General features: G+C 52.7%; 1 protein-coding gene across 2 annotated transcripts in view; it reads right to left on the bottom strand.

Annotated features, from left to right (window-relative positions):
- The window catches only part of Alpl (alkaline phosphatase, biomineralization associated), a 53,937-nt gene that overhangs the window by 12,724 nt on the left and 13,820 nt on the right, over positions 1-27,393 (bottom strand). Inside the window, exons 2-3 of one of the 2 annotated variants that reach the window (XM_077791216.1) lie at positions 24,357-24,385; positions 2,994-3,160 (exon numbers count right to left, since the gene is read on the bottom strand). In XM_077791216.1, the coding sequence (XP_077647342.1) occupies positions 2,994-3,054 (61 nt within the window). In that variant the 5' untranslated portion in view covers positions 3,055-3,160; positions 24,357-24,385. Of the gene's footprint in view, positions 1-2,993; positions 3,161-13,608; positions 13,627-24,356; positions 24,386-27,393 lie in introns of those variants that run through there. The other variant, XM_077791217.1, reaches the window with a different exon arrangement.

Genomic DNA, 27,393 nt, shown 5'->3' with positions numbered 1-27,393 from the left:
CTCTCTCATCTAGCAATCAATCCACGGCCTCAGCACCTGACGGACCTCAGTCTAAACCTTAGCTGTGCCAAGTACCAGCCGCATGACTGGGCAAGTGACCTCCCTGAGCCGGTTTCCTCCCCTGTCAAACGGGGCAAGTGTCTCCCCTGATCCATGCAGAGGCCTCGGGTCCCCTCCCTGGGGGTGCAGAACTGCCCACTGAACGCAGCGTTTTCTTCTACTTGGGGCCCATCCAAGCTGCCTGTGGGGACCTAGAAGCCTGGAGGCAGAGTCCCTCAGGGAGTCTCTCTCAGTGGCGCCCCCCTGAAGCGGGGGAAAGGCTGAGGTATGAGAAGTGGAGGGTCTGGACCAAGGCTGGGGACATGAGGCTCCTCCCTGGCCTCTCGGGAGGGTCCTCTCCCTCGTGTGTGCCTGGTTTCTGGGAGGCCGGCCAAGGGTTTCACACGCAGCCGCCTCTGCGTGTCATCTGGAGACTCCCAGCAGAGAGAGGTTGGGAGCAGCTTCCTGTCCTCCACAGCAGGAGAAGAAGCTTACAGGACAGCACCAGGGAAGACGGGGTCACTCACGCATGGATGGACGGGCGAGGAGGGGCGGGGCTCCAGCCCTGGGCCCAGCATGCCCACGTCCACCAGGAGTGGCCCCACGCGGCCCCGGAGCCCAGTCCCTCTGCCTGCCACCTCCACCGGGGAGCCCAGCTCCATCTCCTTTCTGGAAATGTCTGCCAAGTCCCCAGTCTCAGACCGTACAGGCCAAGTCCCCAGCTGGGAATCTGGAGGCCGTGGCCTTCCCATCCTGCTGTGTGCTGGCGAGTGCTGTCCCCTGAAGTTTCTCTCTCAGGAAACGGGGGCTGATGGGGCCCACAGGCAGTTTGGGGATTACTGAGGGAGAAACCTGGCTGCCACGTGACCTGGCTCCAATCTCCCTCCTGCCTTCCTCCGCACATCACGGTCACAGAGCCTCTTTGGCCCCTTGGGTGGCACTGAGAAGGTGAAGAACTTGTCCCCATCCTGACCGCCTGCCCCCAGCAGCCTGGCTGAGGCCAGCCTGCCCTGCACCCGTAGCCTTCTCAGCACGGGCTCTGCCACCAGCCTGCCGGGTCCCCGCTGTGCTTGCTCCTGCACTGAGAGCAGAACCCGTCTGTCACCCGAGCAGCCCCTGGGCCTGTTCCCTGAAAGGGTGCAATGAAGGTCAAACTGTCTTCATCATCAGGGATCTGGCTCAAGCCATGATGGCTCGAGACACCTGAATCCCAGAAGGCCACCGTTTCTAGAGACTATCAAAAGCCTGAGGTAGGAGGCTGCATCAGTGGGGTCCTTCTCAGTGTGCAGGACGTGGTTCTGTGATGTGAGGTGCCCCCAGAAGCTCACGAGGGAGCCAATGCAGGAGTTTCGAGGTGAAGTGATCAGTTTAGAGCTGAACCGATCAGCGCATCCATCCCGTCATGGACGACCTCGGATCCCCTGAGCCCCAAGATAAACTTTTCCTCTAAAATTGTTCTTGTCGGGTCTTTTGGTCACGGCAGCGAGAAAGTGGACTGAAGCAGGCTCCATGCACAGGAAACTCAAAACAGCAAAAGACTACCGTGGCCGGGGGAAGTCTGTCCTGTGGCTCCTGGAGGGGGCTCTGGGGGAGGGGCCCAGAGAGTCCCACTGATGTCCTGTCCTGTGCCTGCGAATGATCTCCCAACCTGGTCACCGGGTGTGAGTACAGGTAAAGGTTCATCACAGCGTACACTGAAGGTCTCTGCCCTCCCCGCGAGTCATACCTGGGGAAGGGACCGCAGCGCCGCTGCCCACCCGGAAGGTCAAGAGCGAAATGGGGGAGGGGGGGTTGCTACTCGCTGAAGACTTTTCCATTTGCTGCTTTTCATCCACCGACCCATCTTGCACCCAGGGGGACTGTGGGTGCTGAGAAAGTCAGGACTTCCGTCAGCGTGACCTGGGTCCCCAGGGGTCCACACAGGAAGGTGAGGTCAGATGGCGTGCTGGCTTGGGAATCCCACCGTGCTTGGGGTCTATCCTGGGCCCTGCCACTAACTGCAGGGTCCGTGCCCTCTCTGCACCCCTGTCTATCATTTTCCTATGAGACCGAAGTTCACCTAGTGTCCACTCCCCGCTGGGCGGCGACTGTCCCATGTCATTCCCGCAGCAGTCCCAGGGAGGGGGAACGTGATCTCTGCTGTACAGATGGGGAAACTGAGGCTCAGGGGGCCAGGTGGGGACTTCAGCCGCATGAAGGACAGCTGGAGAGGCCCGTCCCTCCGACACCAGCTACAGAAACGCTGAGAAAGGTAAACAGCCCCAACCAGCTCCAGCTTCAGGAAGGAAGGAGAGAGGGGCGGGAAAGCCCCACGAGGCAGAATTTAGGAGGAAGTTCAAGACCAGGGAGGTAAGCAGCTGCCGCAGAGGAACCCCGGGATGCGGCTCAGATGCGGGTCTGACGGAAGCTGATGTAATAATAGACACATTTGGCCTCGGAACTGGAAGGGAAAGAGCCAGCCACGAGGAAGGGAAACGCCACTCCAGATCCGAGGCACGTCTAAGTGGGGATTCGAATTTAGAAGTGTAAGATCTGCAAACGGAGAGGTTGACATGGGAACTTGTCAGGCCCTGAAAGGATCAAGGTCAAGACCACAGGGTAGGGACCCCTGCAATGCACCTCCAACAGGAAGATAAGACCAAACAGAACTCCCATCCAAGATGAGTTCCCAAGCAAGGACTCAGACCACGAGGAAATGTGAGCAAAGCCAAGACCCGGAGGAGTCGACAGGATTCATTATATTCCAGACAAAGGGGAGGAGAGGACCCCGGTCAAAGCACAGGCTAACACAAAGGGAGGAAGAGGGGCCTGGCCACAGAAGCCCATGCAGGGTCAGAGCCGAGATTCGGGCTCTGCACACTTGTTTTCCAGTTCTCAAAGACCATGGATGGTTCTGTGACTTCGTCTGCCCTCACCCTACCCCCCCACCTGCACCAGGCCTGCCCCGGTCCTACCTGGCACTAGGGAGTTGGTAAGGCAGGTGCTGATGGCCAGTACTAGGAATGGTGAAATCATGGTGCACCCCAAGAGCTTGCTTCCTCTCTGGAGCCCAGAGATGTGGAGGACGTGGTGGGTGTGGAGGAGGACGAGAAGTGATCAACCGTTAGCTGATGTTCCAATCCTAGAAATCAGAAGAAGAAGAAGAAAAAAAAAAAAAAAACAAAGAATAGAAGTGTCGGGCACTGCTCTGGAGTTCAATTCTCCACTCAGGTGTTCGTAACCTGATTCATTCCACCAGTGTTTGCTGAGCACCTACTACAGGCCCCGAATGGGGTTGGCCATTGGGAGCCAAAGCCAGGTGGGCTCCCTCTCTCTCTCTCTCTCTCTGGAAATGAAATCACAAAAACAGTTGCATAAGGATAAATAGGTTCTAGGCTGCAAAGTCGGTCCACCCCACTTCCCAGGAGACTCCCACTTTGAATCCACCCTGGCCGGGATGCAGTCTCTCTGTGTAGTGCTCCTCAGCTGTGGCCTGCCCGGGGCTTCCTGAGGGCTTGGTAAGCATCCCCGGGCTCCAGCCCAGACTCTCTGACTGGAGTTCCCAGTTCCCAGGCGATTCAGATGCTGCCGTTTCCTAGACCACACCTGGAGAGGCCTGTTCTGAAACACCTTTTGATGTTCTTGAGACTTTTGATGGCCTTTCCAATAGGGATCTTTGCTTCCACGGGACCTGTTTTCTACATTCTCTTCTAGAGCAGGTCATTTTTGATAAGAGACATAGAAGCCGTTAGGAGGAATTAAGGGAATAGGCTGCCGGTCAGGGTAGCTATTCTGGGTGGCCACATTATATAGATAACTTAGGTTATTTTTCATTGTCTTTTCTATATTTCTTACATTTTCTTCTGTGTTGGAATGTGACATTTGTTTGTCTATTCATTCATTCATTCATTCTTTGGTGCTAGAGGTTGACTCCAAGGCTTCATGCATGGTAGGCAAGCCACAAGAGACATCCCCAGCCCAGTTTCATAATATTTTGAACAGTATTATTAATTAAAAAAAAAAAAAAAGACGGGAGGAAACACACGGACCGTTGCGGTTTTTCTCTGGGTGGTGGGACTACGAATGATTATTTCCTCTTTAATTTTTTTTTCCAAGCTGCCTGAAATGAGCATGTATTAATGGCTTAAGAATGTTTTCAAACCGTGGTCATCCTGTTGGGATCACAAGGGACAACGCCACTGGCAGCGGAGAAATGGACTAGCCCTGTTATGTGTGAACCGAACTGGAAGATGTGCAATTTTACATGGCAAGAGTTTCATTGGGAAATAGTTATTTCAACCCAAACCAAGATTTTAATGATTATTCCATTTGCTCTGGGAAAAGGAAATGACACAGATGCCACGTTAGAAAGGTGTTGTGAAAGATAAGAAGTCACTCTTGTCCCTAGAGAAAGGGGTTGTGTTTCAACCTCAATTGCAAGGGTCCTGGGGCAGGACTGTGGGTAGAGGGGGCCGGAACTGAAAGGAAATGGTGCACACCGAACATCTGACCGCACTTGACATTGAGGGGTGAAATTCTAGATGAGTTCCAAATTTTTTCTTTGACTTTAGTTGCTAAACGTTCTATGGCAAACCCTACGACCAGAAGAAATATCATTAACTTGCTATAAAATGTATTAAAACATCATTATTCACCAGAGTTTAAAAACCCAGAGTTCCCCCTTTTAGGAGGCCGCCAGGACTGTCACTCATCCCGATGTTGACCTCTGAACTTCAGGCCACTTTACTCACTCCAAGTACTTCTCTGCTTTCAAAACATTTCTTTCCTGGTCCATCTGGGCCTCTGCTCAGCGGACACCCAAGGGCAGGGACTTTGCCTTTGTTTATCTCTGTGCTTGGCACAGTTAATATTTACCCCAATGGAAAGCCAAGGCGCTAAGGAGGGGAGTGGGGGGAGAGGAGTTGCGGGGAGAGGAGAAGCATCCAAAAATCTCTCTTTTGCGTGTGCAGAAAAGTTCAAGTTCAAGTGTTGGGGAGAATGGAGCGTGGTTGGCGGAACGTCGACAGGTACAACACTGGGGAGCCAGCAGCACCCCGCAAAACTGAGCATCATACACGAGCCCTTTGACCCACCTCGCTCCAACAGAGCCTTGCCGCCAGCCCTCTTCAGGGCAGCTTTACAGTGCCCACGACATCAGGTTGGAACAACATACTGGGCTCATGACCTTGGACCCCCGAGGGTGGAGACAGAATGATGGACAGCTCCTTGCAACAACATGGCTATGTTTGAGCCAGGGAAGATGACTAAGGGCACCTACAGTGTGGCTTCCAAAGCACAGAACCCCATGGAGGGCGTCAGAGGACAGGACAAAGCTCCCCTGCGGGGTGTGGAGGCCGACGGAGCACGGGGGAGCTTCCCAGTGCAGCTGCGCTGTTGATTGATCGGGTGCTGGTCACGCCAGTGGGTTCTGTTTGAAAATCCAACAGGCTGCTAGTTCACACTAGGGACACTTTTCTGGGTGTGTGTTATACTTCAGTAGGGTAAAAGTTACTCTTTGGAGCTGGGTACAGTGGCGCACTCCCGTAATCCCAGCAGCCTGGGAGGCGGAGGCAGGAGGATGGAGAATTCAAATCCAGCCTCAGCAACTTAGCAAGGCCCTGAGCAATTTAGCAAGACCCTGTCTCAAAATAAAAATTTTTTTAAATGGCAGGGGATGCGACTCGGGGGATGCGACTCGGGGGTTGCACACTCCTGGGTTCAATCCTGGTATTAAAAAAAACAAAGTTACTCTTCGGGAGTTTATAGAAATGATCTATAAAGGACTGAGTGTGCAAACAGGCCCGCATGGCCCTCCATGGTGTGTAAGACTTTCACTATGACTCCTCACTGATGCGTGGACAGAGAACTGATGATCCCCTTTTACAGACCAAGGCTCTCAGAGGAGAAGCCACTTGCTCAAGGTTACAAACGACAAGGTGGCATTCAGAACCTTGACCACAGGCCTTCTGATTCCAGAATTAGCCATGTGGCGACCACCAGTGACCCCCCTGGACAGGGCTTCCTTTTCTTCAACTGGTGATGGGAGATTGACGCAGGAGTAGATTCTTCTTACCGCCCCACAGGCAAGACCCAGGACAGCTGGGCAGCCCCAAAGCCTCTGGCGCAGTCTCTTGGTGATCAGCCGTCCCCCTATCCCTAAACTTGGCGGTCCCCAATCTGTGTGCTCTCACCCTTTGACTGCTACGGTATGCAACCCGTGGATGAGCGTGGGAGAGGTCACGTCACCGCAGCGCGGTGTCTTCCCACCAGGGACACAGCTCCTCTCTCCACTGATTCTTTGACTTGATGGGCATTCTTAGTCCTCAGCAGATGGATCTGGATATGTTGTTAACATGGACACCTTGGACTGCACTTTGGGGAAGCTATCATAAGTGATATTGTTTCTGAAATTGCTCATACCTAGAAGTACCGCAGGTTCTCATGTTCTACTTTGTATCCTATGACCTTTCCAAACTCACTAATTCTAGGAATTCTGTGTGCAGGTGGGGCTTCCTTGGCATTTTCTATGTAGATAATCATGTTATTTACCAAGTGTTTCAGTGTTTCCTTTTTTAACCTGTATCCTTTTTCCAATCTGAATTTTTTTTTCCTTTTTATTTATTTGTTTTTGTGGCACTAGGATTCCAACCCAGGGCCACTCTGCCACTGAGCTCCATCCCCAGCCCCCCCCTTTTTTTTTTTTTTAGTTTTTACTTTGAGACAGGGTCTCACTAAGTTGCTAAGGCTGGCCTTGAACTTGCGATCCTCCTGCCTCCAGCCGCTAGAGTCACTGGGATTGCGGGAGTGAATGCACCACTGCCCCAGCTTCTAGTTCCTGATATTCAGGGAGAACGTCCAGCCTTTTTTGTTGTTGTTGTTGTTTGTTTTAAGAGAGAGGGAGAGGGGGAGAGGGAGGGAGAGAGAGAGAGAGAGAGAGAGAGAGAGAGAGAGAGAGAGAGAGAATTTTTTTTTAAATATTTTATTTTTTAGTTATCGGCAGACACAACATCTTTGTTTATATGTGGTGCTGAGGATCGAACCTTTGTTTATATGTGGTGCTGTGGCTCAAGCTGTGGCGCTACCGCTTGAGCCACATCCCCAGCCCAATGTCCAGCCTTTTGGCAATGGGGGTTGGGGGTGCATCTTGAGGTGTGAGGCAGAGAAGAGTTTGTGGTGTAAAATCAGGAACTTGGCCTTGGACATATAGAGTATGAGGTGTCTCTAAGAAGTGGAGACCCTGAGCAGGGTGTAGTGGTGGCCACCTGTAATCCCAGCAGTTCATGAGGCTGAGGCAGGAGGGCCACAAGTTTGAAGTCAGTCTCAGCAATTCAGTGAGGCCCTAGGAATTTAGTAAGACCCTGTCTCAAAATTAAAATAAATAAATAAATAAATAAAAGGGTTGGGGCTGGGGCTCAGTGGTAAAGTGTTTCTGGTTGTATCCCCAGTACCAAAAAAAAAAAAAAAGGAGACATTGAATGGGCAGTTGGCATCTGGAAGAGAGGTCCTGGCTAGAGGCATCCATTTGGGAATCACGGTCATGTGGGTAGCAGTTGTGGCCTCGTGAAACTTAAGGAGATCATCTGGAGGGAGTGGGGGCGCAGAGACCTATAGGGGACAACAGCCCTTAGGAAACAGGGCACTGCAAAGCTCTGTCTCTCTTTTCCTTTTCCTCCCTCCCTGCCTGGTACTGGGGATGGAACCCAGGGCCTGGCTAGGCCATCGCTCCACCTCCGAGCTACATCCACAGCCCAGGAAAGAATTTCTTCAGCCTGAAAAAGGTTTGATGCCCCAAACCTAGGGAAACTGTCCTGCTGTTGGGAAAACGGTTACAGATGCTCTTCCCCCAGGGCTTGTGATTACAGAAGCTGCGGTCCAGCTCTCCGTCCACAGCGGGGAACCTGTGGGAGTCCCAGCGGCGAAGGCACCCCTACATGGCAGCAGGATCAACCCTGGCGATCGGTCCGCTTCAGCACGGAGGGCTGCGGCCACAGACAGCGCGTCGCGACTTACAGCGACGTGTGCAAATCCAAGGACCTACTAGACGCCTCAGCTCGAGGGCCTCTGGGGAGCCGAGAGGACGCGGAGCAGGGACGACGATAAAGCAAGGGCGGAGCGAGGATGGGAGCTCACTCAGGAGAACAGCGGGGCAGGGGCGCGGTGCAGCAGCTTGGCTGTCCTTGTGGCCACGTGTGCCCAGCCTGCGGCTCTGGAGAGCCAGGGCCACCTGCCCCTGGCCCGGCGCACAGCCGCGCTCTGCCAAGGCGGCTTAACCAGGCCGCGTGCGTCCAGGCCAGGGCCGCTGAGCGCGGGCCCAGGGCTCTGCACTGGGATGGGCTTGGCCTGGCCCAGGTGCCCTCTCCTCTCTGCCCAGGACAGAGAGGGGGTGGGGACCTGGGAGCCGGGCCTCCTGCTGGCTCCTCCCCGCAGACCCTCCGCCTCTTGGGAGGAAGCTCCAGTGGCCTCTGGCAGCCTGGGGGAGGGGCCCAGTCCGGGGCTTCAGGGGACCCAATTGTCCACTGCCCTCTGCCAAGTTCCACCAGCTCAGAATGGGGCCTCGATGTCGCCAGCCCCTTTGCCACCCGCCGCCTCCCACTGGGCCTTCTCTGCCAGGCCCTGCTACGTGCCCTGACTGTCTACGAGCCCCGAGGAGCGGCTGTTTGGCAGGACATGGGGTGGCCCAGGGGCCAGGCTGGGCCCTGGGGACTATAGCATCTAAGCCCTGGAGCACCTGGGAGTCGGTGAGAACCAGCCTGAGCCTCGGCAGATCCAGGACCATCCGAAGACAACGCAGGACGCTCAATGTTGTCCCTGTGACCCGCCACACGGCGTCACAGCCCTACCTGACAGCTGGGGGCAGAGCAGAAGGCCAGCGACTGCGGGGAACACCCAGCTCACCCCAGGCTCAGCCTCCCGCCACGGAGAGGGAGCCCCAGCCCACGCCACTCAGCCCACAGAACAACACTCAGCAGGGGGGTGTCCCTACCCGAGTGGCCCTGCCAGGCGGCCCGTGAAGAAGCAGAGCAGGCCCAGGGCCAGCATGAAGAGGAGGAAGCTGAGGACCCCCGTGAGGACCACGTTCAGGGTGGGCACCAGGAAGGCCACCTGGAGGGGGAGCCCTCAGGAGGGACCACCCTGCACCCACTGCCACTGGTCTTGGACGCTGGCTCCAGAGCCCTGGTCAGTGGCACCGACCTGGCCTTATCCCAGGTTAATCCTGGTGATTAGCTGGGGTGGGGGGTGACCTGGGGGGTGACCCGCGGGCTCCCCTCCCCCACTCCAGCTCCATTCAGGGGAGGGTCCAGAGGCTTGTCATTCACCTCTGTCCACACGTCCCTCACTACTGAGTGCCTGCTGGATACCTGGCTGTGTTCTAGGTTCCCAGGAAACATGGGGACAGCACAGACTGTCCGCCTGGAGATTACGGATGAGGTCGTGCAGATAAAGCACCTTCTACGTGCCCACTCCCAAACCGAGGCTGCGCCATGTCCAAAATAGAAGCAGCCGTACTCATTGAGCACCTACTGCATGCCCAGCTCCATTGGCGCTAGAAGCTCAGAGGCGTAGCGATGGCGTAAGGGTTCAAACACAGCTGCTGGCCCTGAACTGGCACCAGGCCTGCACCAGGACAGCGGAGGCTCTCATCATCGTGCTAATGCCCGTGGTCACCCGAGAGTCAGGGCACAGGATGGAGCATGAGCGGCTGCCTGCACAGAGCGCCCTTTCTGCTTCCTGCCCAGTCTCTCTGGGGTCCCAGGAACATCCCACAAGTCAGGCTGGGGACGTGGTCCCTGTCCCACAGACTCAGAAACAGGCCAAGAGCTGATGCCCCTGGACACACACAGCTAGGCGCCCTGAGCCCTGGCTTTTTCCTGAAACCTCAGGAGACGATACCCAGGTCAGGGAGATGCTTCAACCCTCCACAAGGGCCACTGAGCTCACCAAGAGAGCAGAAAGCCAGGCACCTGCCCCTGCTGAGCCTGGGCCTTCCCCACTGTCCCGTCCCTAGACTCAAACTGAAGCTCACTCACCAATCCCAGCCACCCTGGGACGCATGGGGAGACGGAGGCTTAGCAGGGAAGTCACGGGGTCCCCTCTCAGGTGGCCAGCGGGTCTGTCCAAGCCCTAGCCCCATCATGTCGTGGCTGTGTGACACAGGGTCAGCCCCTGCACCCCCGAAGCTGTTTCCCAATCTGTCTGACACCGGTCTTCCATTCAAAGGAGCACCGAGGTGTGCCAGGTGCTCTGACACGCACACTAACATAATCCTCATCAGCAACCCTAGCGAGGCCAAGCTGTCCCCACACAGGTACCAAGGAACCAAGGAACCAAGGCCCCAGTGGCCACGGGGAGGATGGTCCTGGGTCACAGATGCTGAGCCAGGCCCTCACAGCCCCCACCCAGGGCCACACCTGCATCAGGCTCACCCAGGGACCCTCACTGACTCATTCAGCTCCTGGGACACCTTCAAAGGCAGCCTCATAAGGTGATGAGACCCTGGAGGATCACCTTGCTCCCCCAGCCTGGGCCTGGCGGGTCTCACGGGGTCCTTGGGGAGCCCCATCCAGAGCTGGAGTTCCAGGCTACCTGGGCTTGGAGGGGCCGCTGGGTGATTTCCCAAAAGTACCAGGTTGCAAAAATCACGGGGTGTTTGAGGGAAAAGTCCTGTCCCCAGTGGTTCCAGGGACAGGATGGTGACTGATGAGTACATGAGCAGATTTCCTGGGGGTGGAAGTGTTCTTTGTAATGACCTGAGGGGCTCTGCCTCCCTGCTCCTCCCCCCTGCAGACAGGGAGACACACAGGGGCCAGTGGAGCCTGGTCCCTGGGGCTCTACTTGGTCTTCCCGGCTCCTGGCAGAGCTGAGGATGGAGAGAGGCTCCTCCGGGGGAGCGGAGGGATGGGGTAGGGCTGGGCCGGGCTGCTGCAGCAGACTTGCAGATGGCTGGAGCAGCTGCCTGGGCCGGAGCCCGCTGAAGACCAGCCCAGAGAAGTCTCAGCTGCAGGGTCACCGGGAGCGGTGTGGAATCTGCCTGTCAACCAAGCCAGCATCTCTGGCACCCTTGCTGGCGGGACTTTATTCATTTACTGGTGGAGGTTATTTATGGCTGCCATTAAGCAGCCTCTGGGTGAGGGGGCGGGAAAGGAATGTGTGCTGGTCAGAGTGGGCTGTAGGTCAGATCCAAGGAGGGACTTCCCCAGAGGGCGGGGAGCCAGGAGTGGGGGATGGAGCAAGGCTCAGACCTCTGGCCGCTGACAGCACCCCAGCCCAGCAGGAAACAGGTATGGGAGGGCCCAGAAGTGTGGGTGCCAAGCTGCTGAGTCCCCAGCCTCGACACCCAGTGTGCTGTGCTCCCCAGACTGAGGGGATCCCTGCCATCCATCTGATGTCCCCCCTAGTCCAGCCCTGAGCCCCCAGAACCTGGGCCCTAGACCTTGGTGGCAGTCTCAGAGCCTTAGACAGCAGATGGCCGCTACCCCACCAGGCATGAGCTCCAGAGAGCAGGCAGCACCTGGGCGGGGATGTGGTGGTGGCAGGACGGCCCCACAGGGAGGGTGGCTGAAGCGGCAGCTCAGGAGCACCAAGAGTGGGCGCTGGACCAGGCGGCCTGGGCACAGGCCCTGCCTCTGCCCCCTCCAGCTGGGCACTCAGGGTGGGGCCTCGCCTGGGCTCCGCAGCGGTCACCTGCACAGCGGGGGTGGGGGCTGCTGGAGGGACAGGAGAGCGCCTGGGACAGGCAGGTGAGAGCGAGCGCTGGCCAGTAACTCCGACGGGGGAGGGGACACGTGAAAGGGGCAGCACAGGAGCAGGTGAGGGCCGGGGCCAGGAACAGAGGGACCCGTCTGCCCGCTTGGCCAGGCACGCCCCGGGTTCCCACGCCCCTGCTCCTTGGGGGCCCAAGGGCTTCGAGATTCTAGAACCCACAGCCCAGCGCTGCCAGGCACCTGCAGGTGGTTGAGGAAGGACAGTGGCCGACTCCTCCAGGGGCTGAGTCCTGAGGGGACCAGACCCGCCCCCACGCACAACGGGAGGACAGGTCCCCACCCCACCCAAGCAGCGGGAGGCCCTTGGCCCCTGAGGGTGCAGCTGGCTCCGTGACAGAGGCGCAGGGCAGAGGCGGCGGAGGCGGCCTCCGGGAGGCCCCTGTGCAGAGGCTGGGAGGGTGCAGACAGGGTCGGGAAGATAGGTGGGCGGGCGGCAGGCGGAGGTGGCCTGGGCCAGCCCCAGGATCTGCCCAAGCCAAAGCTGGCCCGAGGCTCCCTGGGGCACGGTGACAGTCCCGATGCCACAGTGCGGCTCTGTGGGCAGAGGACTGAGCCAGGCCCAGTTCAGCTGTGGGAGGAGCAGCAGCAGGAGTGAGGGGTGCAGGGCCAGGGACACCATGCCTGAGGCCTGGGACGGTGGCTCTGCGGGCACATGGGCTTCTGCCAACCCACGGTCGGAACACGTTCTGTCCCAGGCTACCGAGCTCCGTGCCAAGCCTGGACGCTGAGCAGGCAAGGGGTGGGGGATGGGGGTGGCACATGTGCTCTGTGTCTCCAAGATGGTCACCAGCCCCCAGGCCTGGCACCCCACTCAGCACCCCTGCAGCGGGAGCCTCTCGGGAACCAGGAGGAGTCCCTGTTCCATCCTTATCCTCACAACATCAAGAAAAGAAAGGCACAGAGAGGGTGCATAACCTCCCCAGAGTCACACAGCACATCAAAGGCAGGGATAGGTCTCCCCACTAACCAGCTAAGGATTTGGGGACCACAAGGCATAGCGTAGACACCAGTGTTTCAAAATTATAGACACTAATGATTTGCGTCAATTAAAGAACATTTCAAACAGTATTCTAGAAAAATCCCTGTTTTACATAATTTGTCATCATGTGGCTTATAATAACAGCAAAACTTTTCATAGCCCATACTATGTTCCAGGCACTGTTCAAAATGTTGCACCTGTATTAACCCATTTAATCCCCCAAACAACTTGCAAGGTAAACACTTTATTATCCCTTTTATACAGACAGTAAAACAAAAGCACAGAGAGGTTAAGGAGCGCACCCAACTAAGTGAACAAACCCGATTCAGCTTGACTGTGATGTTTCTGACTCTCAGACAAGGCCAGGTGGGCACCACCAACTGCGCCATGTCACATGTACATGGCATCCACACCACACCTCTGTGGGTGACTGGACTCAACAGCGGCCACAGGACTGCACAGTACACTCTGCCCAGATGGGACTGGAGACTTGGCTCCGTCCCTGGCCAGGCAGGGTGACCCTGGACACGCCCCACCTCTCCCACAGTCCCCTACTCCAGTTTCCCCAGGAGACCAGGGCCAGTGACGGTGACACCCCACCCAGGGCACCCACCTCAGCAGAGCTTCCGTGGCTCACTGGCTGTGTGTCCTTGAGCACATCATCTCGCCTCCCTGGGCCTCAGTGTGCTCGAGTGTTCAGTGGGGACACTCATGATGAGTGCCTGTCCTCACAATAACCCCCTACAGCACAGGCTATCCTGGCTTCCAATGCAGAGAGAAGTCAAGTAACTTGGCCAGGGTCACACAGCCATCAACAGGAAGGGGAGAAGCTCTTGACGGGGCACCTACCATGTGCGGGGATCTTCTCCCTCAGCCTCTGAGAACCCCGTAAGGTTGGGATCTGCAGCTCCAGGGCCCAGAAAGGGAGGAGGTTCAGGGTCAGGCCCAGCAGTGTGGGAGGGCTGGGACCGAGGCCAGGCCTGCGAGCAGTGTGCTTCCACCCCCACCCCGTCCTCTGCCAGGACAACCTCAGGCCCTGGGAGACCTCGTGCCTCCTCGGCCTCCCCAGGCACAGGAAGCCCAGAGATCAGCAAGGTTGTGACCTATGTCCGGGTGGAGGACCTGGCAGCAAGAGGATACCGTGCCTGCTGTGGCCCTGCCACGGTCCCCATGTCACGTGATTGCTGCCTCCTGGGACCCCTCCCACCTGACAGAGGGCTCCTCCCTGCAGGGAAGCTGGGGTCTCCTGGGGTCCCTTCCCAGAGACCAGAGGGGCTGCCCAGGGTCCTGGGGGATCCATGTGTGAAGCAGGGAGGGCCGACGCCGTGGGGCCTCCAAGCCAGCTCCCGACAAGAAGATGTCCTCGTCAGCCGTCCCCCGCTGTCCTGACAGACCTGACAGCGACCACTAGAAGAGGAAAAGTGTATCTGGGGGCTCAGGGTTTCAGAGGTCTCAGTCCATAGATGGCCGGCCCCATTCCCCAGGGCTCAAGGGGAGGCGGAAGCTCGTGGGGAAGAGTGTGGTAGAGGGAAGGGCTCCCGGGATGATGGGATGCTCAGGAAGCAAGAGACTCGCTCACCAGACACAAAAGACGTGCCCCAAAGGCGCACCGCGAGGCCACCGCCTCCAGCCACACCCCACCTGCCTGGTGACCACCGGGCGAATCCCATCAGGCCCTCACAACCCAGTCATTCCCCCTGGGAACCGTCTCACATTTTCTCACACACGAGCTCTCGGGGACATCTCACATCTAAATGATGATGTTCCATCTCTGGCCCCCAGAGCCCATGTCCACCTCACAGTGCAAAACACACTGAGGCCCCTTCCAAGGGTCCCCGAGGTCTCAGCAGTTCCCAGATGCCCCCAAGTCCAAGTCCACAGCCAACCCACAGGGTGAGCTGCTGTAAAAATCAAAAGCCATTTACAAGTATCCGCTCTATAAAGGCCCAGGAGGAACATTCCCATTCAGAAAAGCAGGGACACGGAAAGAAGGGATGGGACCAAAGCAAGACCCAAATCCGGCTGGGCAAACAAGCCCTCTGTTCCGCGTCTGGCTTCCGGAGCACGTGGGTCAGGATGTTCTCTCCAAAGGGCCGTGTGGCTCTGCCCCTGTGGCCTTGCTGGTTGCGGCCCACGGGGCCGCTCTCTTGGTTTGTCTCCAATGGGTTCCTGCAGCGTTCTTAGGACAATGGTCCATGTTACTGGCACTTCTCAATCTCGGGGTCTCCGCTGCGGCTTCAGTTTCCTCCTCACACCTCCACGCATCACTCTCTCAGCAGAACCCCTGGGGCCCTGGGACCCAGGTCCCCAGGGACCCTGACCCTGGCGCACTCTGCCTGGCCTCCCAGGCCTTCCTTTGAAATCTCGGTGGAAACCTCCATGACCCCTGAACTCCAGTGTCCTGCATTCCTGCAGAATCAGCACCATGTGGTTGACACCAAGGTCTGCCACCATCTGGAGCAGTTGCCAAGCCTCCAAGGGCCACAGCTACAGCAGCAGCCTCTAAGTGCCTGGTGGCTGAGATGTCGAAACCACTTCCTAGGCCACCCAGTGCATGGAGGGGACCCCACTGGTCTCAAGAAAATTTTTACTTTTACAACTTTGATCCGGAGCTGGGTGTGGTCTTGCCAACTCCTGCGATGCTCTCTTATTATCTCTGGGCAAAGTCTTTAGCGTTTCTTTAGTGGTGAGGATGTCTTTAACAATTGCAACTTTCTTAGTTCCATTTTACTCCAACCTTTCAAGTTCAAGTTTTTCAAATATTTCTACTCTGCTTTTTGCTCCTGAATATCACAATTTAAATTTGGATAAAAAGCCTCCAGCAATACCTATGCCACTGCCTGCATACTATGCCACTTAGAAATTTCTTATGCCAGATTAAGAAGTCCATCACTTTTAAAATCAACCTCACAGAAAGTCTCAGCACTCGGGAAAAATACAGGCAACTTCTCAGCCAGAACATAACATTGTGAATGGCCTCTAGTCCAATTACCAATAGTGTCCTCCTTTTCCTCTGAAACCTCATGAGCCCAGTCTTTACTGTCCACAGTCCTTTTGGCATTCTGGTCTTCTGAGCTCCCACCAGAAACACCCATTAAGCTCCACTTAACAACAATAATTGGCTTTCCCAGCTCATATCACTCAACTTTCCAAAGCTTCTCCCACAGATTCCAAAAAGCTCCAAAAATCTTCTGAACCGCACGGTCAGGTTCGTCACAGCAACAACCCCACTCCTGGTACCAATTTCCGTTTTAGTCAGCTTACTTGCTGCTTTGACTAAAACACCTGACAAGAACAATTAGAGGAGGAAAAGTTTATTTGGGGGTGGGGGTGGGGGCTCACGGTTTCAGAGGTCTCAGTTCCATTCTTTGGGGCTTGAGGTGAGGCAGAACATCATGGTGGAAGAGTGTGGTGGAGTAAAGGGCTCAGGTTATGATGATCAGAAAGCAGAGAGAGAGCTTCCACTGGCCAGATACAAAATATATACCCCTGTGGGGGGCCGCCCTCCCCATGGGCTGAGCGTCCTCTCTCAGCCTTGAGTAAGGGGGTGTTTGGTCAGGCACCACACTCCACTCACTGTGTGTAGCAAGTGGCCTCCACCTTTGCTCTGCAAAGAAGTTTGCCCTAGCCCCAGACTTGGGCGTTACCCAATGGGATTGGACAACCCCCGTGTTTTGAAACCCTATCTCCTGCCTTATTTGGTGAACACTCCATCGAAGCTCTTTTGTGTGTCCCCCCTTACAAAATAAACAGATTCTGGGTGCACACTCTCTTTCCAGTGCTGTCCAGCGCGCAAGCTGAGACTTAAGGTTGCAGAGCCGTCCCACCCTTGATCTGAGAAACTCATGTCCGTGTGTTGCGTGATTTCTTACCGGTTTCTTAGCTTGATGCTGCAGCCAGTTCTTTTGAAGCCAGCTCATCCCGTCAGTGTGGGTAGCTGGCGAGATACCCCAAAGGTACGCCTCCAATGCCCACCTCCTCTAGCCATACCCTACCTGCCCTCAGCTGCCATCAGGGGATTAATTCCCTGATTGGGTTAAGGCTCTCATAACCCGATCTTTTCACCTCTGAAGGTTCTCATATTGTCACCCACATGAACTGGGGTGGTCACCTCACATGTAACCCATAACACAAGGGAAGGAACTCAGCAAACTTTGAAGTTTGATGCTCTCCCCGGCTTCCCCTCTGAGGCCTGCAGGATATCTGCTATCATTTTGGGCCACTCAAAATCCATTTCCTTTCCTAGCAATGCCACAGTGTTCCTGAGTATCGGCCCTTCCCTCTTTGGCCTGGTTTGCGTGGGATTATTTCCACCCCTACGTGCAGGAGGGCCCTGACTGTCACAGCTGGAAGACACTTCTCCACCTGGATGGCCTTGTCATGAGAGTTTTCCGAAGGCACAATAGAGAGATGCAGAGTCTGTTTTTCATGATATTACTTGGGTTCCTGGATGCAGCCATGCCTGAAGCTGACATCTGAACATTCTGGTAACAATTAATTCCCCTTACTGTTTGCCTTGGCTTTTCTGTTACTAGGAACATGGTCTCTGAGCTCAGAGGTCAGTTCCGCTAGGTTTTCTAAGCCCTTTACATTGTAAATCACCACACAAAGTCATTCATACTCAGTCAACTGTTTCTACCAAAGGAAAACTCTGGCAAACAAACCAAAGGCGGGTTGAGAAGGTTCCAGTATGTGATAAAAGAAGATCGCAGCTCAATACCAGCACTTTTCTACTTGGCATTTATAGAAGTATAGGGGAATCCTGGGTGAAATTTTCCAGGGTGGGATTTGCCTAGCAGCTCTGCTCCATGAGCAGGTCCTGGCCACCCCCCCTTCCATTAGGTGGTCATGGGTCTAGTCTCGACATTGTGGCCATCCGTCCTCTGTGTCTCTCGTGTGCCTGGTCCCATGCTGGGGGCTGCAGGTCCCAGCTCTGCCTTCGAGGCCTGTGTAGGAACATGGGTCCTGATTCACATTTCTATGAGCTTTATATAACAGCTCTAGGAGGTCACTGTAGGGGGACACCACTGTTTACTCTTGCTTTAGAGGAAACGGAGGAGCAGCGAGGTGAGGTGACTTGGCAAGGTCCCTCTGCCCGGCCCGCGGGCAGGGCCAGGCCAGGCACAGGATCTGCTGGCTCCGCTCCCGGCTCTTTCTCTCCCAGCCATTGTGGTGGCTGCAATGGGGCTGGACTGTCATTTGTTGAGACAGTTTGTTCCACACAGGAGCAGGGGGCAGGGTTGGATCCAAAAGGTAAGGGAAAAGGGGAAGCCTCTATCTTAGTGTCGCATCTGTGTCACCAAAGACCCCATGAGAACAAAGCAGAGGAGAAGGTCATTTGGGGCTCGCTGTTCTGGGTGTCAGTCTGCAGACGGCCAGCTCCGATGCTCTGGGCCTGAGGTGACCCTCACAGAGGCGGGTCTGGCAGAGGGAAGCAACTCAGGATGTGGCAACCGGGAAGTGGAGTGGGCTGTGCTCACCAGGGACAAAACATGGGCCCAAAGTCATGCCCCGGTGACCCTCCTCCTCCAGCCACACCCTACCTGCCTGGAGCTGCACTTAATCCTTGGGGGTGGATTAGCCCAGGGACTGGTTTAGAACAGCCACGTGGCGCAGGCTCCCTGCAGCCCCAGGGTCCTGCCTCCTTGAGAAAAACCCCAGGCCCGTCTGCTTCTGCTCCCCACAGGCCTTGCTGCCACCACAGTGGCCACAGAGGGAGCCCAGCACCCCCTGAAAACAGGGCCCCAGCGCCCTCCTGGGCGGCCTTCCTCACCTCAAGCTGACCGTGCTGGTCTCTCTGGGGCCTCTGTCCTGCGTCTCTTGGCTATACAGCTGGCACTGGTCAGCACCCCCTAGGCCCCGGGACCTTCCAGAGACGTCATCCAACCAATGATCTTGGACTGCTGTTTACTGAGCAGCTACTGTATGTCAGGGGCCGTTCTAGGCGCTAAACAAAACAGCCAAGTCCCTGTTAGTGGGGTGAACAAACAAGGAGATAAGCCAGATCCAGGGGACACCAGGCGGCAGCAGGTACCAGGGAGAGAGACAGCAGGGAGGAGGGGGACAGTGGCATTTGCAGTTTTAGAAAAGTCCAAGAGCGAACGTCTCACCAAAGAATGATCTCATTGTTGCCTTTGCAGTATCCCAGGCAGCTAAGAGCCAGATGTCTAAATCCCGGAGAAGGAAACTGAGGCTTCGGGTTCACTCTCAAGTCCCTGCATGTCCATCGAGCCAGCCGTGCCCCTGGGATCCTCGCCCAGGGCTGCCTGGCCACCCGGTGCCCTCCCCCCACTTGTCCCAGTGGTAGCAGCAGCCCCTTTGCAGATGAGGAAACTGAGGCTCCGAGAGGACGTCCAGGCCCAGACGTGGCGTGGGAGGGGAGCTGGACCTCCAGCTGCCTGGTGGCGAGGCCCACCCATGAGACCCCAGGCTTAAGCCCTGGACTTGTGCAGTCTCTGCTGGCTGGTGCCTCCAGGCATCCTCCTCCCTGTCCCTGGACCCCTTTAGCTCTCCATTTCAGGTTCCCTGAGCCCCGAATTGTCCCACACACCCTGAATCTGTCTCCTCATTCCACTGTGTCCCATCACTGAATCCACATTTGCATGAGACCTACAAAAGCCACCTTGCATGAGGCCAAGGTAGACAGCTGGAACAGCTGGAATACGCCCGGGTGGGGGCTTCTCCGGGCTCTCCTGTCTGCAGCCCTGGGAGTCCCCAGGCCCCTGTCTAATCTCCCAACACCGCAGCCTGGTGGAAGGCAGCCTTGGAGGAGGGGGACCTGGGGTGACATCCTGGCCCTGTAGCTTTGAAAGTGACTGTCTGGAGCTTCAGATTCCTTATCTGCACATCAGGGTGAGTCATCCCACCTTGCAGATCAGATGAGAGAAGCGGGTAAAAGATACAATTTGACAGGATGTATCTAGAGAGCACTTAGTGTCAGAATTCGCTGGGCTGCGGGGTGCATTGGCTGGCTCCCTAGTCCCAGCCACACTCCTCCAATACCCAACTGAGGCAAGAGAATTGCAAAGTCAAGGCCATCAAGGATCTGTCTCCAGATGAAAAATAAAAAGGACCAGGAAGCCGCTCCATAGTGGGGCACCTAGTACCCGGTGGCGGGGTGGGGGGAGGAATTCATTGCACTGAATGGAGAAGACTGTGTTCTCACTGGGACAGCACCACTGCAGTCCCTGAAGGTACTCTTAGTACCATTCTCATTTAGCAAGAAGGAAAAAAAGCATAGAGAGGTTAAGTGACTTGTCTAAGATCACACAGCAGCCACGCATCAGAGCTGGATCACGAATCCAAACTGTGCAATTCCAAAGTTCCAATTCTTGACCATTCTGCCCGGGGGAAGTCAGTGGAAGTTTGGGAGTTGAAATAACTGCTCAGCGACATGCAGCAGCAAGAGCTGACCCAGGAGGGGTGCAGGGCAGCCCCATTCCTGAGCCTGTGCTTGGAACCATGGCACCAGCTCATCAAGTTGAAGGAGACTCTGGGGATAATCTAGCCCAGTGTTCTCATCACCACCCCACCCCCACCCCAGGAGGAACCTGAGGACCAGGGAGGTCACATGACCTGGCCCCAGTCACACAGCAGGTGAGCTGGAGAATCAGGACAAGCATGGGGTGGGGAGGGGCGGTTCTGACTCCAGAGCCCTACGCCACCACTGAGTGTCACCTTGGCCTCGAGGTGCCATCAGAGAAGGAGACTTCCCAAGGTGCTGGAAGTGAAGGGAAGGCACAGTGAGAGGAGCCCATGTGAAGACCCAGAGGTTCTTTTGGAGAAAGATTGTCACCCCAGGTCCGCCTCCTCCAAGGTTGCCTTCCACCAGGCTGCAGTGTTGGGAGATTAGACAGGGGCCTGGGGACTCCCAGGGCTGCAGACAGGAACATGCAGGGTCTGGGGAAGGCTGGCTCTATCACCACCCATTTCCATGCACTTCTTTTCTCTGAAACACTCTCATGCTGCTCTCTGATGTGCGCGTCTTTCTTTAGCAGGCTCCTGATGTTCACTTAACATTCTAGGTTTGGGCCGGAGGTGTCACCCCGTGGCAGGGCTCTTGCCCACCAAGTTCAAAGCCCTGAGTTCCATCCCCAACACCACAAAATGATGAAGTAGTTCGTTACAGTGAAGGTCCAGGTGACCTGCTCTAGAGCTGTTGGCTACAGAGCATGCTGATCCAGCTGTGGCTTTTATGTGGAAGTCACTGTGCTCGGCTGGCCGTGGGGTGGGGCGGGCACACCTTGCTCTGAAAACCAGTGAGGAAGTCGGTGGCTTCCACATCCTTCCTCCCAAGTCAACCCCAGAGTGACCCTCCAGCACAATGCCACCAGATGCTCCCTGGGAGACGGAGGGGCTTTCAGATGGTGTTTGTAGGGAGAAAAGGCAGGTGTGCTTTTAGGGTGGTGGAGAACAGATAGATGCACAAAAAAAGATTTGTATATAAATGTTCCAGTTCTCCAAACTGGAAAGTTGAAGTGTCCGAGATAGATAATGGAACACTGAGCTGTGGAACAGGACTCGGCCATACAGAGGCTTGGGCTACCGATGCGACAAGCCGGGGTGGCATTCAGAGACACGGGAACTCAGAGACATGGGAAGCTGGGCAAGGGCAGAGCTCGAGCTAGAGCGTGTGCTTAGCATGTGCCAGCGAGGCCTCCTCCCTAGGACAGATTTTTTTAAAAAGAAACATGATAAATGGAACCATCTGGGCCCCAAGAGTGCTGCCACATGACGCCATTCAGAGGAAACTCCAGAGTTCAGTCGGGTCCATGGCGAGGGGAACCCACAAGGTGGTCGCCATCAGGAGGCAGAACTGACTGGAAGGAGGCACGAGGGAGCTCGCTGGAGGTGGAAATGATCTTGGGAATCTTGTTTCGTTGCGGTCTCCTCATCTTTCTGCCCACACGGTGATCCCCGCTTTGGCTCTTTCCGCTGCGCAGCGACCTCCCTCACTGCAGGCCAGGGGTCTCCTCCGTGCCCCTTTTCCCAGCTCCCCTGGAGGGTGGGGTTCTCCCCCAGTTCAATTCTGTTTATTAAGATCTCTCGATCCTTATTCATGATCCAGGGCTCAGGAGATCGGCCCTTTCCCTGGGCATGAAAACCCCGCAGGAGACCGAGACCAGAGCCCCGCGCCCCGGGCCAAGTCAGGGAAAGAGCGCGCGGGAGCCCGGGAGTCAGATGGCCACCTCGCACAGCCGAGGAGGGGGCCAGGGAGGAAAGCGTCCCCACGAGGAACCAGGAAGAGAAAGGCGCAACCGCAAACTGGGACTTCAGGTGTCTGAGGTCCTGGAAGGCCAGCGCCCAGCCTCGACCGGACAGAGTCTGAGCAGAGAGTCGCTCGAGGGGCCAAGAGATGTGCAGAAGACCTACAGAAGGAGAAGGGCAGTGGACACCAAGAGAATAAGCAGCAGAAGGCACCAGGACAGTGAAGTGATATTTAGCAAAGAAATGTAAGAGGGAAAATTTTTAATAAAGTTAGTTTAGTGAAAAATTTCTAGTATAATTTTTGATACCAGTATAAAAGTGAATTCTGCAAATAATGATATGGGTGTGTTTGAGGGAAGAAAGAATTTGGGGGCTCTGGTGTGTCTTTAGAACCCTGCAAGGGGTCCGCAAGGGGCATTGCTGGCCAGGTCCTGAGTGGGGGCAGGTGGGCCAAGCATGTTCCCTCCATATTGCAGAATAAAGCCCTGCTTGGGGGGGGGCGGGGATCTTGTTTCAGAGTCCTAGCTTCAAGGTAACTGACTTTAGTCAAAATGCATTGAATTGGACACGTCAGATCTGGGCATTTTACTGTGCAGAATTACAGCTCAACCAAAACCAGAAAGAACGAGACTAGTGTCAGCGCCAACTCTGAGAACATACGTGGCCCCTGGAGCTGTTTGAAGATTAGTGAAGGTGACCTTAGGACTTAAGAAGGATGCGACATCTTGGTTTGAGCAGGAACAAAATATACCAGGCAGGACAAATAAATAAATAAATAAAAACCACTTAGACATATTCTAGTGACGACCAAAAGACAACATTCTAAGAGTCTAGAACAAAACCTGTCACTTACAAAAGGAATAAGTATCAAATTGAATTGACCAAAATTCCTAAGGGAAAAAAAAATTTTGAAGTGAGAATTTTATAGCCAGCTAAACTGTCATCCAAACTGTGAAAGACAGTAAAAGTCGCACCATTCAAGGGCTCAGGTTTGCCCAAAACTACAACTACGCCCACAAACACACAAACTTTTAAAAATAGGAACTATTTAAGTATATAGCAACTATTGAACTGTATAGCAACAAAATCCACAGCTGGTACTAAAGATATCTGCAGACCCAGTGAAGTTTAGTTTAGGCTTTGGGTTTTTTTTTTTCTTTTCAAACAAGTTTTGGGCCTGAATAATAAACATGAGCACATATTTTCCTAACCCTGTTTTCTGTGCTTCTCTCCAGAAGTGGAGAGGATAGCTCAAAGAACAAGGAAAGCAAATGTTGGACCTTCTTTTAATAACTCAGAACTAAAACAACTGGACAAATCTGCTGTGGTGTCGTGGGGCTTGAGGGCACAGTGGGGAAGGGAGGAGGATCTCCAACAGTAGGAGAAAATATATATTTTGTAGGGAAAAGTCACACTTTTCTGAAAGTAATAAAACCTCAAAATGAACCCAAGGGGCTAGGGATGTGGCTCAAGCGGTAGCGCGCTCGCCTGGCATGCGTGCGGCCCCGGGTTCGATCCTCAGCACCACATACCAACAAAGATGTTGTGTCCACCAAATACTAAAAAATAAATATTAAAAAAATTCTCTCTCTCTCTCCCTCTCTCTCACTCTCTCTTTTAAAAAAATGAAACCAAAAAAGCAGGAGAAATTGAAATAGAAATGTACATAAACACATATTCTTTACAGGAACCTCAACATTTTAAATATGGAGCACATACCAGGCGGTAAAGCAAGCCGCATATTTCAAATAATAGGTTTCCATATAGTCCACATTCTGTGACCAGAGCCATAGAAGTTAAGTTTACAAAGGGCAAATAGTTACACATATTCTTAGGAATGACAAACACCCTAAGTAACTTATGGATCAAAGAGAAGTCATAGCAGAAATTTTAAATTGCTTAGAACTGAATGATAATAAAAACACTACATAACAAAAATTGTGTAAGACTGCAAAGAAACGCTAAAGGTCAATGAGGTAAGTGTCCGGCTTAGGAAGTTAGGGGGTTGGGGTGGGGGGCCAAAGAAAGTGGCAGATTATAAAGAGCAGAAATCAAAAAGCAGAGTGAAAAATGATTTAATTGAGAAGATCAAAGCCACAAGTTGGAATCTTTAAAAAGGTCAATAGGGCTGGGGCCGGGGCTCAGTGGTAGAGTGCTCACTTAGCATGTGCCAGGCCCTGGGTTCGATCCTCAGCACCACATAAAAATAAATAAATTAAATAAAGGTATAAAAATTATATAAAAGGTCAATAAATCCGTGGCAATATTAAAAGTGACAGAGGAGACACATTATTATCGAAAATAGGAATATCATGAGAAAATGCAATAAACCACCTTATGCTAATAAATTATAAAGATTAAAAGAATACATTTCTAAAGATATAACTTACCAAAACTGACTCAAGAAGACATAAAGAACCTGAATAAAGAGATTGAAACAGTAGTTACAAAATCTTTCCACAAAGAAAACAGGCTAAAATGATTTTACAAGGAAATTCTATCAAACTTTAAGAAACACATGATCTCATTTTTATCCAAACTTTTGCAAAGGACAGTATACAAAAAAAAAAAAAAAATTACCATCTAATTCTATGAGGCCATTATAAATGGGATCCCAAAGACAGAAGAGTACAAACTGATGTAACCATTCTGGACAAAATGTCATCAGAACACACCAAATAAGTGCGGATGATAGGAATGCACAGGGTGCATTACATAATTACATAATAGGAGGTCTATTCTGTAATTAACCACACTAACAGATTAAAACAGAAAAATGAAACACCTCGAGATGCTTTTTTAAAAACATGTGATATATTTACATATAAATTTTTAATTTTTTAAAAAAAGCTCTCATTAAGTTATGAATAAAAGAGAGCTTCCTTAACCTGGAAAATCTCCGCCTCATCCTAAAGGGGGAAACATTAGGATATTTCCTCTAAAATCAAATAAGGCAAAACTACTTAGTCCCACCATGTTCATTTGACTTTGTACTGGCAATCCTACACAGTGCAAAAAGAAAAAAAAAGTTAAAAGAATAAAGATTTAGGGCTGAGGTTGTGGCTCAGAGGTAGAGCGCTCGCCTAGCATGTGTGAAGCACTGGATTTGATCCTCATCACCACATTAAAAAATAATAATAATAATAAAATAAAAAGGGATTGGGTCCACCTATAAATAAAAAATAAATATAAAAAAGAATAAAGATTTATTTAAAAATGGAAGTGATCCTTAGTTGCAACTGATTGCCTAGAGTCTACAAATATTTGGAAATAGTTTAGAAAATTAGCTTGATAAGCTCAAAATAAAGTCAACTACATTTTTATATATTTGGAAAACAAAAGAAAAATGAGCCAGGTATGGTGGCTCATGCCTGTAACCCCAACCACTCGGGAGGCTGAGGCAGAAAGACCTCAAATTCAAAGCCAGCCTCAGCAACAGTACGGCACTAGCAACTCAGTGAGACCCTTTCTCTAAATAAAATACAAAATAAGGCTGGGGGTATGGCTCAGTGGTTGAGTGCCCCTGAGTTCAATCTTTGGTACCTCCCCTCACAAAAAAAAAAAAAGAAAAAGAAAGAAAGAAAAAAAATGGATATATAGATGGAAAAAATCAAATTGGATCCCTACCTTATACCATACACAAAAATCAACAATGCATGGATCAAGGTCTTAAATGTGAAAAACAAAACATTAAAATGTTTACTGGGAACTACAGATGAACGGCTCTCTGACCTTGGAGTAAGGCAAACTTTCTTAAATAAGACTTGGAAAGCACTGATTATTAAATAAAAAGTTGCTAAATGAGACTACATTAAATTTTAGGTTTTTAGCTTACCCAAAACATAATGTCTCAGGAATATAGAGAACTATTACCAAGCAATAAGCAACGGATTTTGGAAAAGAAAAAAAAAAAAAGGACAAACAGAAAAATGGGCAGAAATGCATTTTAAAAGAGGGCTCACACACACTCATCCACACCCGTTCACCCCCAGAGGTAACCAGGGAGTCGCACCTCATGTCTATAGTGAGAAATCACTGCACTCGTTTGATTGGAAATATGTGAGAAGCCTGACAACATGTGTGTTGTAGAAGGTATAGAGAAATAGGTTGTCTTGTACATTCCTGGTAGAAGTGTACACTGGTACAATCATTCTGGAAAACAATTTGGTCTTATCTTGGAACACTGAACAAACTTTCACATATCCTATGATCCAACAGTTTCACTCCCAGGTATGTATTAGGAGAAAATTCCTATGGCCATGCATGAGGAAGTGGGAGCAAGGATATTTGTAAGCACCTTTTCCACACTGCCAAAAATCTGAAAACCAATGCCACCAACGAGATAATAAGTAAATGGAGGCTGGAGGTGGAAATCAGTGGTAGAGCACTTGTCTAGCATGCACAAAGCTTTGGGTTCTGATCCCAGCACTGAAAAAAAAAAAATGAGTGTGGAATAGTTATCCAGTGGCATATTATACAGTGATAAAGAAATGAATTACATAAACCCAACCAAAGAGGTGAAAGACCTCTACAATGAAAACTATAGGATACTCAAGAAAGAAATTGAAGAAGACACTAGAAGATGGTAAGATCTCCCATGTTCATGGATAGGCAGAATCCATAGTTAAAACAGCCATATTACCAAAAGCCATCTACTGATTCAATGCAACCCCCACACTATAATACCAATGACATTCTTCACAGAACTAAAAATAAAATCTTAGATTTTATATGGAGAAACAAAAGCCCCAGAATAGCCAAATCAATGAGCAAAGAGAGCAATGCTGGAGGCATCATGATATCCAATTTCAAATTAGATTAAAGAGCTATAGTCACTAAAGCTATATGGCACTGGCAAAAAAAAAACAGACACATGGACCAATGGAACAGAAGACATAGACAAATCTGCACAATTATAGTCATCTGATTCTTGACAAAGGTGTCCAAAAATGCCATACATGGGAGAAAGGACAGCCTCTTCAACAAGTGGAAATTCAACATTACAAAACAACCCCAATCGGTAAGGGAACTGAACAGACACTTCTCAAAGGAAGAAGTGCAAAAGACCAAGGATTAGGGGAGGAAATTTCAACATCTTTAGCACAGTGGGGGATGCAAATCAAAGCTACCAGAGGTCCCAGGCCGTTCCAGTTAGAATGGCAAGCATCAAGAATCCAAATAACAATAAATGCTGGCGAGGATGCGGGGAAAGGGGAACTCTTAGATAACTGTCGGTGGGACTGTAAATGAGTAGAGCCCGCTATGGAAATCAGCATGGAGGTTCCTCAAAAAGCTAAAAATAGATCTCCCTTGTGATCCAGCTACACCTCTCTTGCCAAAGAATTAGCATATTTCCGAGATAGATGCACATCCATATCTATTGCAGCACGATTCACATAAGCCAAGTGATGGAATCAGCCCAAGTGT

The sequence above is a fragment of the Urocitellus parryii genome, chromosome 11 (assembly GCF_045843805.1).
Source record: "Urocitellus parryii isolate mUroPar1 chromosome 11, mUroPar1.hap1, whole genome shotgun sequence".
Taxonomy (NCBI): Eukaryota; Metazoa; Chordata; class Mammalia; order Rodentia; family Sciuridae; genus Urocitellus; species Urocitellus parryii.
This window is presented reverse-complemented; position numbering and strand designations above follow the sequence as displayed.